General features: G+C 35.9%; 1 protein-coding gene across 1 annotated transcript; it reads left to right on the top strand.

Moving 5' to 3' along the window:
- The first annotated feature begins 13,207 nt into the window (after positions 1-13,207).
- LOC127097414 (uncharacterized) lies at positions 13,208-14,568 on the top strand. The gene is made up of 2 exons (XM_051035912.1): positions 13,208-13,528; positions 13,912-14,568. Exons 1-2 carry the CDS (start codon positions 13,208-13,210, stop codon positions 14,566-14,568), a joined length of 978 nt encoding a protein of 325 aa, XP_050891869.1.
- The last annotated feature ends 521 nt before the right edge of the window (positions 14,569-15,089 follow it).

Here is a 15,089-nt window from a genome sequence, read left to right as displayed (position 1 = left end):
TTGCCATTCTTCAGAAGCTTGACGATCAGAGTCACGTCCAAAAGCAGAAGTGGAGAGAATGTTGCAGTAGCAACCTATCATCTATACAAAAACTTATTAGGAGTGAATCAAGATAGAAGTAGAAATAACATTGCAGTAACAACTTGATACCTTTTAAAACTTCTCATGATTAGCGCATAAGAGGAATTTGGAAATCAATTGTTCATAAACTGATAACGTTGGACGTCATATCCTCAGAATCAAAACTTGCTGTTAAAGCTACAAAATAACAAACCATTAGGGTACCAAAATTGTTCTCACACAAATACAACATCGGTATCATCAAAAACCAAGGTATATATGCATAACCAAATATTGTTCTAACAATCTTCCCCATTTTGACGATGACAAAAACATGTATTTTAATGAACAGTTTTGTATAGGGTAATTATGGAAGGATACATCTTACAGAAGCAAAAAGCTACCCCTGGGATGTATAATCCTAAAAAGATAAAATCAGAATGAAAGAACATTTTCCCAATTAACCTTTTTGAAGTACCAGAGTAATCTTCCATCAGAATCTGGTTTATATTCAGAAGTTGCTTGAATTTATCCAGAACACTAGTTGTTAATCTCAAAATTTTGATGAACTTCACTTCAGAAGCTTAGTTCTCTTTGAAAATTTCGTTCAGAGCCTGATTACCATGGAATTTGAATCTTGATGCCAAGTTCAGAGCCTGGTTTTTAAAAACTTGAAGACTTGATGCTTGATTCTGATTCGTGGTTGAGATCTTTCTTAATCATCCATATGAAAGTTTTTTCGGACTCAGATAGTAGACCATTTCATCAGAAACTGGCGACTTACATTATGATCTTACAAACTTCTGATGTTCTGAACTTAACCCAGCAAACACAATTGATAAACTATTCTTTGAAGTAGTTGTTATAAAAAACATTAGCAAATGTTTGGATTCTTATTCAAGAATATATGTATGTCAAAATAAATTCTGATTCTTCCCCTTAGATATGTTTCTCCCCCCTTTGCCATCAATAAAATAGACAAAGATAAAAAGAAAATAATAAACTGGAAAGAAACAAGAAGATTTTCACTAGATATGCTAGAAGGAATAAAAGATACAACCAAAAACAGAAATAAAAACACTTAAAATAAAATGAAAACTTGAAAAAAATGCTAAGGGTTATGAGGAGGAGGCGACGAAAGTTTGGATATGTAAGACCCTAATTTTGACCCTAAGATCCCTCATGGCATCATAACATTGCATATTGCATTGCCTCAAGGATCATAAGCATCTTGGCTTCTTACCTTTGGGTGGGATATTTTGAGAGTAGGTTTGAGATCACGAAGCATACTTGAATTGTATATTATTGCTTTTCTCATTTTATTTACTAACCAAAAGCACAAAAAAATATGTCACTAACATCTCTTGTTTGTAGCTTGAGCAGTCACAAGGTCTAAAAGCTTCTAGAAGATCCTATGTGCATTGATATGGCCAAGGAAAGATGAAAGCAAGCATGGAAATGGTTCCCAAAGCTCTCATCCATAAAATATGCCTCCCAAGTATCTCAATTCATCATTTTGATCAAAGCAAATCAAAGGGTTTGAGGTTTGTTTCCCAAGGAAACCCTAATTCATCTGTTCATCAACCGTGCCTTGCTCATGAAGCAACCTCAACCCATGATCAAATATAATCAAGGGAAGTTCTTTAATCCATTATTTCATGCATATTTGAACTTATTTAAGTGTACTCAATCATAAATTCATCAAGATATGAGGTTTGGACTTGAGAAGTTGATAAGTCAATTCATCTAACTATTTTGAAATACACTGAGACCTAACTTTTTATGTGTTTGTAAAATGGAGATGACCCAAAGAGAAAAACTGTTCTTAAGGACCATATGAACAACTTTCATGTTCATCAAAAATTGATTTTAAGCATGGAAGGTCATCATCCATTCCAATATATTATAGGTCATTTTGATTGAAACCCTAATTTTAGGTAAACTTCCCAAGGACATAACTCCTTCATTTTTCATGCTTTTGATGTGAGACTAAATGAATTATATAGCTTAAGATGTCTACTTCAAATGTTATGTTGAGAAAAACTCCAAAATCTCAAAAGAAATACATGTGATAATGCAAAACATTATAGGTCACTTTGGACCAAATGCATTGAAATGTGAAAAAGTCCAACTTCAAGTGCCCATAACTTCTTCATCAAAAATCCAAATGATGCAAACTCTAGGTCCAAATTGATTTCCTTGAAAATATATACGAATTTCATGTTGAAAATTTTGTCATTTGGAGCTTGCATCATTAAGACAGAAGGGCTTGAACTTTGGCCAATTTTGAAAATCTCACATATGCATGTTTTGCACCCTACACTTCAAGATCAATTTTCATTAATTTCCAAGGTCCAAATGGAGTTTTGATCAACATAACAAATGATCCTTATGCAATAAACTTTCCAACCATTACTCATGAGGTGGTGTTCCTATTTTTAACATGGCATTTTCGAAGACTTGAATGTAATAGTTCATTTTTTGAAAATCATTTAAATTGCCTTGCATGAGATGATACTACTAAATCTGCACGTCCATTCTACTTGCATCATGCATTGGCTTTCATTCCCAGTTCGAATTGGGCCCTCCATGCGCCTGTACAGGCCCATGCATGGAGGCCCTTTCCATCCATGCACATGATTTGTTCATGCAACTCAGCCTTGCTCAGCTATAAATACATTGCTCATGCTCTTCATTTCTTCAACCTTAAGGCACCCCAATTGCTGCTAAACTGAAATGCTAGCCATCACTAAACGAACTAATCCATTTTTCTTCAAATTTTTCAGATCTGAATTGTGATTTCATTGATCAATTTTTAGATCTCAAAGTTCCTAAACCTTCTCCCCTTGATCCATAGTGTCTACTATAAGCAAAAGCATCCAAGGATTGTGACTCAAAGCCTTGTAAATCAAAGGTTTACTTCAACTGTTAATTGCTTCGAATCAGCTTGTATAGTGTTCTATTTTCATTGTTGTTGTGTGATCTGAAGTCCTCTGCATAGAGGCAACATTGTTGTGCTTTTAATTTTTGAAAATCATGAAGTTCATATGAACACCATAGAATTTCCACTTATGATTTCTCTCAATATAGAGATCTAGAATGGAATCGAGTGGTACAGGGGTGATGTACATCACCCCAGCTCTCGATTGATGCCTGAATCGTGCCATTTGGTTACCATTTTTATTTCTGCAACTTTGGACATGGCCGGAAGTTGGCCGGAGAAGACGGTGGCGCTGGTCACCGTCTGGTCTCCAGATTTAATCAGATCCGTCCATTGCCTTTTCCAGATTGAATCTCATGCGTCCAATGTTATGACTTCTTTAATGGCTGTGTGTATCTCATTGACCTTGGTGTTTGGTGCACGCGCGCATGTGGACTGTCTGATGTGCCAGCTCAATTAATGAGCCTGGATCCAACGTACCATGTTTTTTTTTCCTATTTTTCATTTCTGATTTAATTTCCACTTTATTTCTTTTATTTCATTTTTATTTCAAAAATTCACATCTCTCTAATTATTGGTCCAAAAATTATGGGACCAATTTCATTCTTCTCCTTTTAATTTCAACTTTCTAAAAATGATTTTTAATTTTTTTTATTTTGTCATTTGATATTTTCTAGTAATTTTCTCTTTTCTGGTTATTTTTAATTCATTAAAAATAGTTTTTGATATTCAAAAAATACAAAAATATTTTTCTAACCTCTTTGAGTGATGATAGATCTATGAAAAATATTCTCATCAATTTATTAATAGATTTGAGATTTATTTGAGATATTAGTTCAATTAGGTTATTTTTATGCATTTTTAATTGATTTAAAATAGTTTCTGACTTCTAAAAATGTTGAAATTTTTTGTCAAACTTTGTTTGACCTTGTTGAACTTGGGATAATTCACTTGGACTTTTCAAAGTTGATTTGAAGTGAGTTTGAAGTTTGACCTTTCTTTATTATTTTAATTCAAGTTTTATTTTAATATTAAAAAATGCCAAAAATATTTTATTTTGTTTCTTGACTTCTAATCTTCATTTTGCTTATGTTTTCTATTGTTTGACCTTGATCTTCTCTATCTTTGGTCAATACTTGTTGATTATCTCATTCCATTTCCATTAATGCACCTTAATTCTTCATCTTCTTCTTCTTCTTTCTTTTTCTTTTTTTGATCAATGAGTTAAAGATTGGTGGTTAACATTGATACATGGAGGTTTAACCTTTCTTGATTCAAATCTAATTCATCTTGATCATGGATCAAGTGAATGGCTTTGCATTAAGGATAGGTTTCTTCCTAAATCATGCAAAGAACCTAAATCAATACAAGATCATTTCTCATCTTCTTTTTGGCATGGCAAGTTGTTGGAGTTTGATTCACTAATCAAGACCTCTAACTTGTGTTGTTGCCTACATTATTATTGACCGGCCTCAGATAGTTGTGACTTCTACATAAGTCCAATTACGATTTCTTAACATAGCGCTAAATTGCCTTATGGCACACTAACTATTAACACTAACCATTAACCATTAACATTTACTTCTTTCTCTTTACATTTATGCAATTTACTATTCTTGTACATATTATTCATTTGCTTTTTCCTTTGCTCATTTAAGCACATGCTTATATTAATGCAATTTGCCTTTTGCTCACTTGAGCACATAATTGTGTATATATTATTGTGCTTGTGTTTTGTTTTGATTGTTGTGGACCAAATGCAAAGAAATGGACAAATGGACTTAGTTTCTAGGATATTCCCTATGCAAATTGGAGTAAAAGGACCTTAATGTTGAAGATGGATTAGAAGGACCAAGCTTCTAAACTCACTCTTGTCCATTCTTTATTTACTTCATAGAATTCTTTGATGTGTGTGCTTTTGTGCTAGGGGATCCTATGGGAGCTCAAATTGAAGAATCATTGTCATGTTCATCCAAAGTAAAAGATACAAGAGACATTGGGGATCTTCTAAGAGCTTGCTTGATTAATTTGATTGCTTGAGCTTACACTTATTTTGCATGCATATTCCAAAGGATGGGAGCTACTTGGATCATCAATATGATCTCAAGAAAGGAACTCCATTTGTGGTCTTGTTTCTTATCCTTCATCTCTTGTATGATTAGGACTTTAGCCATTCTTCTTCTTCCCTCCACTCTAACCCAAGCCAAAACTTTTGTGCAAACATTTAACACCTATTTCTAAACATTAGAAACCTAAGCCTTATGCTTTTGATTTTCAAACTTTATTTTCATAAACACTTATTTTGAATTGAATCTTTAAATCAACTTTGACCATATTTTGTAAATACTTTTCATTGGTAAATATAACTCATTCAAATACCTTTTGTGGTTTCAATGGCCACTTTCTTAATCAAAACTTTTTCATAACCTTTAGCTATTAGGTTTGTGTTATCCTTGAGGTAGATGTAATACTCACCTATATCCTTAGTGATGGACAATGAGTCTTCCATGCTTATTATAGGGTTAACCCCTCACTAGCATGTTGAAGCTATCCTCACATGGTGGATTTGTGGTTTAAGGTTGAGTCTTCTCCCTTGGATAACAAAAGACCTTAAGGCTTTTGGACCAATCAATTTACCAACTCATTTTGAGATTTTTACCCCGAACTACGAGGTTTTGATCCTAATCTTTTTTAAGATGGTACGTAGGCAATGGGTTTATCCATCCAAACACAAAATGTAAATAACTTATATATTCTTTTCTCATCTCTTCAATCATGTTTGCACAAACAAATTTTCACAAAATACCAACCTTACAACAAGTATGAAAAGGGCTCCCTAGGAGTACCTAGGATATTTTGGGTGCTTAAAACCTTCCCATTGCATAACCAACCCCCTTACCCCGATCTCTGACATTTTTACTAGTTTTTGATTCGATATAACTTTTAGGTTTTTGTTCGCTTTCTAACCATTCCTTTGGAGAAATAGAAGTGCGGTGGCGACTCGACTTGTATGGTTTACCTTAAATTTAGTCAATATCTCTAATGGTAACGAATACCCCGCTACAGAAAAGTGGCGACTCTGCTGGGGAAATTTGCCTAGTGGGTTTTGCCTACTTTTCATATTTGTTGTATTGTTGTGTATATTATTTTGTGACATATTTTCGTGCAATTTGGGATTACTGTATTGTATGTAATGATTGAATTGCTTGAATATTCATTCCTTGTATGCTTGGTGATCTTTGTGAGATGAGTTCTATACCCGAACTCGAGTGCACTTAGGATAGGAGAATGGCATAGTATTGTTGACTTGTGTGGAGTTATTCCTTAGTAAGTTTACTTGCAAGCCCATTCACTTGGTGGAGGTCATGTTGGGATCAATAATGTCACACAACTAGTTGTGGTTAGACATTACTCTTTCCAATATAGACCTTATAAGCCAAGGACCTTAGTTTTCCAAGTCCATCTTGGCCTATTCTTAGGATGTAGTGCGGAAGTCGTTAAGTGTAAGATTTGATACGATTGTTACGTGATACTACACTCATAAGAGTCTCTCTTGAGAATATTTTTGGAATACGAGTAGTTGTTTATCCGATAATATCCGAAAGATGGGATGATGACTATGGGAACCTCTTGTAGAACATGTTTGGCATGTTTAAACCCTAGTACACTCCCTTTTTGGGTGACTCTTAACCGAGACTCTATGCTCGTGACTTACAATAAACCCTTGATTCATGGTTGTTCCGTTCGTGTGTCCTTAATATCAATGGAACTTGGGTGGTGGTATTTCTGTGGATCCTACGAAGGTTGAAGCTGTATCTCAATGGGAAGCTCCTAGGTCTGTTGCTGAGATTCGAAGTTTCCTTGGTTTGGCTGGTTATTATAGGAAGTTCATTGAAGGACTTTCTAAGTTGTCGTTACCGTTGACGCAGTTGACTAGGAAAGGTCAAGCTTTCATTTGGACTTTGCAGTGTGAAGCGAATTTTCAAGAGCTTAAGAGAAGATTGACTACGGCTCCTATTCTGATTTTACCGGATCCGTTAGAAACTTTCGTTGTGTATTGTGATGCTTCTTTGTTGGGTTTGGGAGGTGTTCTGATGCAAAAAGGGCAAGTGGTAGCTTATGCTTCAAGGCAACTTAAAGTTCATGAGAGGAATTATCCGACGCATGATTTAGAGTTGGCCGCCGTTGTGTTTGTGTTGAAGCTTTGGAGACATTATTTATTTGGATCGAGATTTGATGTGTTTAGTGATCACAAGAGTTTGAAGTACTTGTTCGATCAGAAAGAATTGAATATGAGGCAAAGAAGATGGTTAGAATTCTTGAAGGATTATGATTTTGGTTTGAATTATCATCCTGGAAAGGCGAATGTTGTAGCCGATGCATTGAGTAGGAAGTCATTGCACATGTCTATGTTGATGATTCGAGAGTTTGAATTGTTGGAGCAATTTAGAGATTTGAGTTTGGTTTGGGAAGCGACGCCTTCGAGTGTTAAGCTTGGTGTGTTGAAGCTTACGTGTGGTATTCTTAATGAGATTAGAGAAGGTCATAAGTCAGATTTGAAATTGGTCGATGTTATGGCATTGATTAATCAAGGCAAAGGTGGTGACTTTCAGATTGATGAGAATGGTATCATGAGGTGTCGTGATCGAGTTTGTGTTCCGGATGTTGCGGATTTGAGAAAGAGGATTCTTGAGGAAGGGCATAGAAGTGGTTTGAGTATTCACCCTGGTGCTACAAAAATGTATCAAGACTTGAGAAAGATGTTTTGGTGGCAAGGTATGAAGAAGGATGTAGCGGAATTTGTGTATTCATGTTTGACTTGTCAAAAGTCAAAGATTGAACATCAAAAGCCGCCTGGTTTGATGCAACTGTTATCTATTCCTGAGTGGAAGTGGGATAGTATCTCTATGGATTTTGTTTCGGGCTTTCCGAGAACATTGAGTAATTGTGAGGCGATTTGGGTCGTTGTGGACAGGTTGACGAAATGTGCTCATTTTATTTCGATGAGGATGGATTATTCGATGGAGAGACTTGCTAAGTTATACATCGAAAGGATTGTGTGTTTGCATGGTATTCCATCGAGCATTGTTTCGGATAGAGATCCGAGGTTCACTTCGAGATTTGTGGAAGGTTTGCAAAGTGCTTTGGGTACGAAGTTGCGTTTGAGTTCGGCATATCATCCGCAAACTGATGGTCAAACGGAGAGGACTATCCAGTCACTTGAAGATCTTTTGAGGTCTTGTGTTTTGGAACAAGGAGGAAATTGGGATAGTGTCTTGCCTTTGATTGAGTTTACGTATAACAAGAGTTTCCATTCGAGTATTGGAATGGCACCTTTTGAGGCTCTTTATGGCAGAAGGTGTAGAACTCCTTTGTGTTGGTACGAATCGGGAGAGAGTATTGTGGTTGGACCCGAGTTGATTCAAGAGACTGCAGATAAGATTAAGATGATTCAAGAGAAGATGAAGGCTTCTCAGAGTCGTCAAAAGAGTTACCATGATAAAAGGAGGAAGGCTCCGACGTTGGAGAAAGACGAGCATGTGTTTCTTCGAGTTACGCCAATAACGGGTGTTGGTAGCGCTTTGAAGTCACGTAAGTTGACGCCGCGTTTCATTGGTCCTTATCAGATTTCCGAGAGGGTAGGTGAAGTGGCATATCGGATTGCATTACCACCGTCACTTTCTAATCTTCATGATGTGTTCCATGTGTCTCAATTGAGGAGGTACATTGCGGATCCATCGCATGTTGTTCCATTAGATGATGTTCAAGTGAGGGATAATTTGACGGTTGATACATCACCTATGCAGATTGAAGATCGAGAAGTGAAGAAGCTTCGTGGGAAGGAGATTGCTTTAGTGAAAGTGATATGGGGTGGAGTCGCCAATGGAAATATTACTTGGGAACTCGAGGATAAGATGAAGGAATCGTATCCGGAGTTGTTCGTTTGAGGTAAATTTTCGAGGCCGAAAATCTTTTAAGTGGGGGAGAGTTGTAACAACCCAATTTTAGTAATTATTTCTTATATTATTATTACTATATTTTATTTTAATTTATTTATTTGGAGTGTTAATTAATTAATTGGTTGTTAGGTAGCAATAATTGATTATATTAATTAATTTGGTGTGTTAATTAATTATTTAGTTGATATGAGTAATGAATAATTGAATTAATTAACTTGGTGTGCATGTTGAGTTGGTTTAATTTAATTGAACTAATTAGAGATATTTAAATATTAGGTCTTATTGGGCCTATTAATTAAATTAGAGGTATCATTCCTTAAGCCCAAATGTAATACTAGTATATAAGAGGTGAAGGGAGTGAGAATTAGGATTCATTTGATCATTTGACAACAATAGAGAAAGAGAAGAGGAAAAGTAAGGAGAAGAGGGGAAGGATAAGAGAGGAGCTAGGGTTTCCAGAAAATTGAAGAGGTAAGGGGGGAATCCTTATTATTATGGGTTAGTATGATCGGGTCAATGGGTAGAAGTATGTTAGGTTAAAATCCCTAATTTTGTATGGTTGTTTGAAATTGTTAGGTTTGATGAGTATTCTTGATTGTGGTGATTTGATTGTGTTAAAACTGCAAATTAACGTTATATACTTAGACTATTGTATGAGTTATAATTTTCTGAGCGTTTGGCTTTTTACGGAATCAAAATCGGAGGTCCGAAAGTCCTCCAATGATGAAAAACGCAGAAAATTCTGCATTCTGTTTTGTGTTAACGCATGAATAGCATTCTGTTTTTGCGTTAACCGGTTAACCAAAGGCGTTAACCGGTTAACACTGTTGAAAATCTGTTAGGAATTGCATTCTGTTTTGCGTTAACCGGTTAACCAAAAGCGTTAACCGGTTAACACTGTTGAAATCTGTCAGGGAGTGCGTTTTGGTTCGCGTTAACCGGTTACCTATATGCGTTAACCGGTTAACACTGTTTGAAAAGTGAAAAATTGAGATTTTAAATGATGTATTCGTTTTGGGATGAAATCTATGTGTGCGTATTTGATAATTAGCCTATATTTGTGAATGATATATTGTTATAAATGTGTATATGTACTATTGGTGGATAATTCATAGAGTTGAATTATGGTTATATGTGGAATGATGAAGATAGTAGAGATGATCTTAATTGCATATTATGTGAATGGTGTAGTTGTTATGAATGTGTATATGTACCATTGGTGGATAATTCATAGAGTTGAATTATGGTGATATATGGAATGTTAAGATGGTAGAGATGATCTTAATTGCATATGTGTTGGTATTTGTACATTCATTCATGGCATGGTCGGCTTCATGGTGGAAGCGGTGAAACTGTGGGTTCACATGGTAGCATATGTTGATCCTTAATTGGAAATAGGCGTAGTAGACGTAGCATACGTTGATCCTTAATTGGAAATAGGCGTAGTAGACGTAGCATACATTGATCCTTAATTGGAAATAGGCGTAGTAGACGTAGCATACGTTGATCCTTAATTGGAAATAGGCGTAGTAAACGTTGATCCTTAATTGGAAATAGACGTAGTGGCTTTGATCTTGTTCGGATCGGAAGCGTGGCTTGGATTCTAGATATTGAATCGGAAAGCGGTGAAACTTTGGGTTCACATTGAGGTACCGCATGCATAGAGTCACATGTCTTGCATTGAGTCACATTAGAGTTATGTGATCATCGAGTGTATGCATTGTTGTGATTGTGATGTGTGTATCAGATATGGTAATTGAGTTTGGTAATGTTTGGATACATAACTTGGCAAAATATGTGATTATGTGATAATTGTAGTTATGTGCATTTTCAGGAATATGTTATTGGATTTTAATGTTGTACTCCTTGAGTTTTGATGGATGTTTGAAACATGTGAAATAAATGTTGATTAATATTATTTACATGGTTATACGAAGTGTGATGAATTCCTTTAATTGTTGATTTAATCATTGTGCTTGATTATACTTCTTCATAATGATTTGAATTCTCACCCTTTCTGTTTGAATGTTACCTTTACATGGGTATCGTGCAGATACTCAGGAGTAGTATCGCTGAAGTAAGTGGAAGGTAGCTCATTCGAGGTTTAGCCGGAGAGCTTCCGTATTCTAGTTTGGAGACTAGGTAGTGAGTCAATGCTCTGGTCATGTAACATGGGGTAGATTGTTAGTATTGAACTCATATCTTATTTGGATATGCATTACGTTATTACTTATGAACATGTTTGATTGCAATTGCTGTTGGAGAGGCCATCGTTCCAAATATTCTAGATATGGTTTTATTTTATCTTGAGGAGATTATTGAGAGATAATCATGGTATGGGACATGGATCATTTTATGAAATACATGAGTATTCATTATTTTCCGCTGCGAACGCATATTCTTGAATATTCATGATAATTAAAATGTGTTATTTTAAATGACCAGGTGTATTGTATATTGATGATGAATGATGTTGGTTTTTGAAAGCTTTTAGTTTTTGAAAACGTCGATGTGACGCTCTTTTGTTTATAGGCGTGCTTATTTACTCTGATTATATGTTAAGTATTTTGGGGTAGAAGAAGGGGTGTTACAGTTATGATGAATTGTACATATTTTATGATGATTTTGTGATGATTGATTATTCACTTTTGTTGTAGATGTGAAATAACAATTTGGTGCGGGATTATTATGTTGTGGTTAATGCATGTTGTTTACGATTAGTGTGAACCTTAAACATTGTAGTTATTGTTGAATTGAATTCACTTGTATGACATGTATAATATGTTGTTTTTGTTGTGAAAGAGATAAATTAATAGGTTCGATGCAAATTTTTGTGACTTGTCGCAAGCTCGGTGTTGGGTCTTAGAGCTCGGTGCGGGGCTCGATATTGGACCCGATTTGAACGAGGAACATTGTTGAGTTGGTACCACATGCATATGCATCATATTATGGTCAATGTATGTTGTTTACGGTCGGTGTGGACCTTAAACATTGTAGTTATTGTTGAGTTGCATTGACTTGTATGACATGCATCATATGTCGTTGTTGTTGTGGAAGAGATAAGTTCACATGTTTGGTGCGAGATTTTGTGGCTTGCCCGAAGCTCGTTGTTGGGGCTTGGATCTCGGTGTGGGGCTCGAGGTTTGGTGTGTGATCTGTTTCGAATGAGGAACCTTTTGATAAGTTGGCACCACATGCATATGCATCGAGTTGCATAGTTGAGTCCACTGCATAATGAGTTGTATGTTTAATCATGATTATGTATGATGTTGAGTTGGGTGTGAGAATGTCATTGTGTAATTGTTATGAAATATGTGTATTTGTACATGTTTACTTTGCAGTTTATGCCACTTAATTTATTTATGTGGATTCTTACCTCTCTACTATTGTTGTGTCATGTGCTCCTCTTTGGAGTATAAATAAGTAAGTAACCGAGTAGCTGCTTAGAGCTGGAGGATGGCGTTGGGTTGTTCATCTCTTTTATTTTTCGTTTTACGTTCTTAGAATTTTGTTTCTATGATTTGTAACACTGGGCAGGGCGAGCAATGCTTTTTATTTCTGTTTTGTGTTAGTTATAGAGTTAGATGTTAAGTATCGATGTTTTGATGCTTGCGTTGATTTGCAGATACGTTTACTGTATTATTTTAGTTTTAATAAAATATTTTTATGAGACTTATATGATTGTGAAGCATGCTTATTTGATCAATTTTGTTGCGATGATACCCTAAGTGAAGGTGAGCATGCGATGACATGTGTTGGATGTTTTATTTTAAATTATAAGTGTAACAAAAATAGGTTGTGATTGAGATGTGTGACATCCTAATGTGAATATGTGATATATCTTTGATTTATTTCGTTATATTATGCGCGGGGAAATTAGGTTGTTACTTAGTGTTATCATAGCAGATCGGCCCGTCCGACCAAGTTTTCTATATTGTCCAGTCCCTGGGATATCGATTAGTGTATGTGCATTGTCAATGTTTTGTTTCTTCTGACGTAGTTGTCTACATGAAGAGATATGGCTGGAAGAAACGAGCATGTTATCGCTGATGCTTTGGAATCTATGGCCAACATGAAGAGGCAGGCTTAACAAGCTTTGAACGCTCCACAAAATCAGCAGACTGAGGGTGCTAAGGGTAGAGGATTGAGCAAGTTTAAGAGGAATAACCCGCCAACCTTTAAAGGGAGGTATGATCCGGAGGACGCTCATATCTAGTTGCAAGAGATCGAGAAAATCTTTAGAGTCATGGCTTGCATAAATGCTCAGAAGGTGCTTTATAGTCCTTATATGTTCTTAGAAGAGGCTGAGTATTGGTGGAATAACTCATGTCAGAGAATGGAACCTAGTGGTACTGAGATTACTTGGGAAGTGCTCAAGACTGTATTTCTGGAGAAATATTTTCCTACTGATGTGTGTAGCAAGAAAGAGATTGAATTCCTTAGGCTGACACAAGGAAATATGATTGTGGCGGACTATGCTATGAAGTTTGAGGAGTTATCTAGATTATGTCCTCATTATAATGAGATATGGGCTAAAGAATCTAAGTGCATCAAATTTGAGAGTGGAGTGCGCCCATAGATCATAAATTTTATTGGGTACCAAGAGATTTATTAGTTTTTCATGATGGTAAACAAATGTCATATCTATGATGATGATAACCATGCGAGATCTGCTTATTACAAGAGTTCCAGTGATAAAGAAGTGATAATCAGAATCGCAGGAAGCCTTAAATTGTTCCAGATAGTAAGGACAAGAAGAAAACTCAGTAGATAAGTCAAAGTGGGGAAGGAGCTCTTACTTCTCTAAGATGCTACAAGTGTGGCGAGTTTGGGCCCCAAAATTCTGAATGTACGAGTGCTATTGAGAATTGATTCAAGTGTAAGAAGTCAGGTCATCGAGCTGCCAAGTGTAGGAGTACTATTGTGACTTGCTATAATTATGGATAATAGGGTCATATTAGCACTCGTTGTCAGAAGCCTAAGCAAGAAAAGTCTAGAGGAAAGGTTTTTGCTTTGTCTGGCTCAGTGACTACCAAAGAGGACATATTGATCATAGGTACATGTTTTATTAATAATATTTCTTTAGTTGATATTGTCGATACAAGTGCGACATATTTGTTCATTTCTTTGGATTGTGAAAAGAGGCTGAATCTTGAGTTGTCATCTATGGGTGGGAGTAAGGTTATTGATACCTTTGTTATGGGTTTTATAACTACATATTTGGTTTGTTTGAATTGTCCGCTGAGTATTTTTGATAGAGATTTCAGGATAGATTTGGTTAGTCTTCCGTTAGTACATATCAACTACTATGCAAAGATAGTGATGTTTCCAGAGTTCGTGGGAGAGGAAGACCTCTTTGTATCTGCTAAGCAAGTGAATGAGTATGTGAAGGATGACGGTCTCGTGCTTATGATGTTAGGTTCTTTGGATGTAAAGGGTAAAGGAGTAATTGGTGATCTACCTATTTGTGATTTTCCATATGTGTTCCCTGATGATATCGGTGATTTGCGTCTAGAGAGTGAGATGGAGTTTGCTATAGACTTGGTACCTGACACTAGTCCCATTTCGATGGCTATGTATTGGATGTCTGCTTCAGAGTTGAGTTAAGTGAGGAAATAACTTGAGGATTTGCTTGAGGAGAAATTTGTCCGATCAAGCATTTCGCTATGGGGTGTACCTATTATGTTAGTAAAGAAGAAAATAGTAGTATGCATCTATATGTCGAGTATCGACAGTTGAACTAAATGACTATCAAGAACAACTATCCACTTCCGAGGATTGATGATTTGATGGATCAGTTAGTAGGTGTGTGTGTTTTCTGTAAGATTTACTTGACGTCTGGGTATCATCAGATTTGTGTGAAGGTCTAGGATATTCCAAAGACAACTTTTAGGAGACGGTATGGTCATTACGAGTATTCATTAATGATGTTCGGTGTGTCTAATGCATATGGAGTGTTCATGGAGTATATGAATAGAAGTTTTCATCAGTATTTAGATAAGTTTTTGGTGGTGTTTATTGATGACATTCTGATTTATTCGAAGACAGATGAAGAGCATGCAAATCATCTGAGAGTTATGCTAAAAGTTTTTACAAGAGAAGTAGTTGTATGCTAAATTGTCTAAGTG

Source organism: Lathyrus oleraceus, chromosome 1, assembly GCF_024323335.1.
Source record: "Lathyrus oleraceus cultivar Zhongwan6 chromosome 1, CAAS_Psat_ZW6_1.0, whole genome shotgun sequence".
In the NCBI taxonomy this organism is placed as follows: Eukaryota; Viridiplantae; Streptophyta; class Magnoliopsida; order Fabales; family Fabaceae; genus Lathyrus; species Lathyrus oleraceus.
The sequence above is the reverse complement of the archived record's forward strand: the minus strand, read 5'-3'. Positions and strand labels throughout refer to the sequence as shown.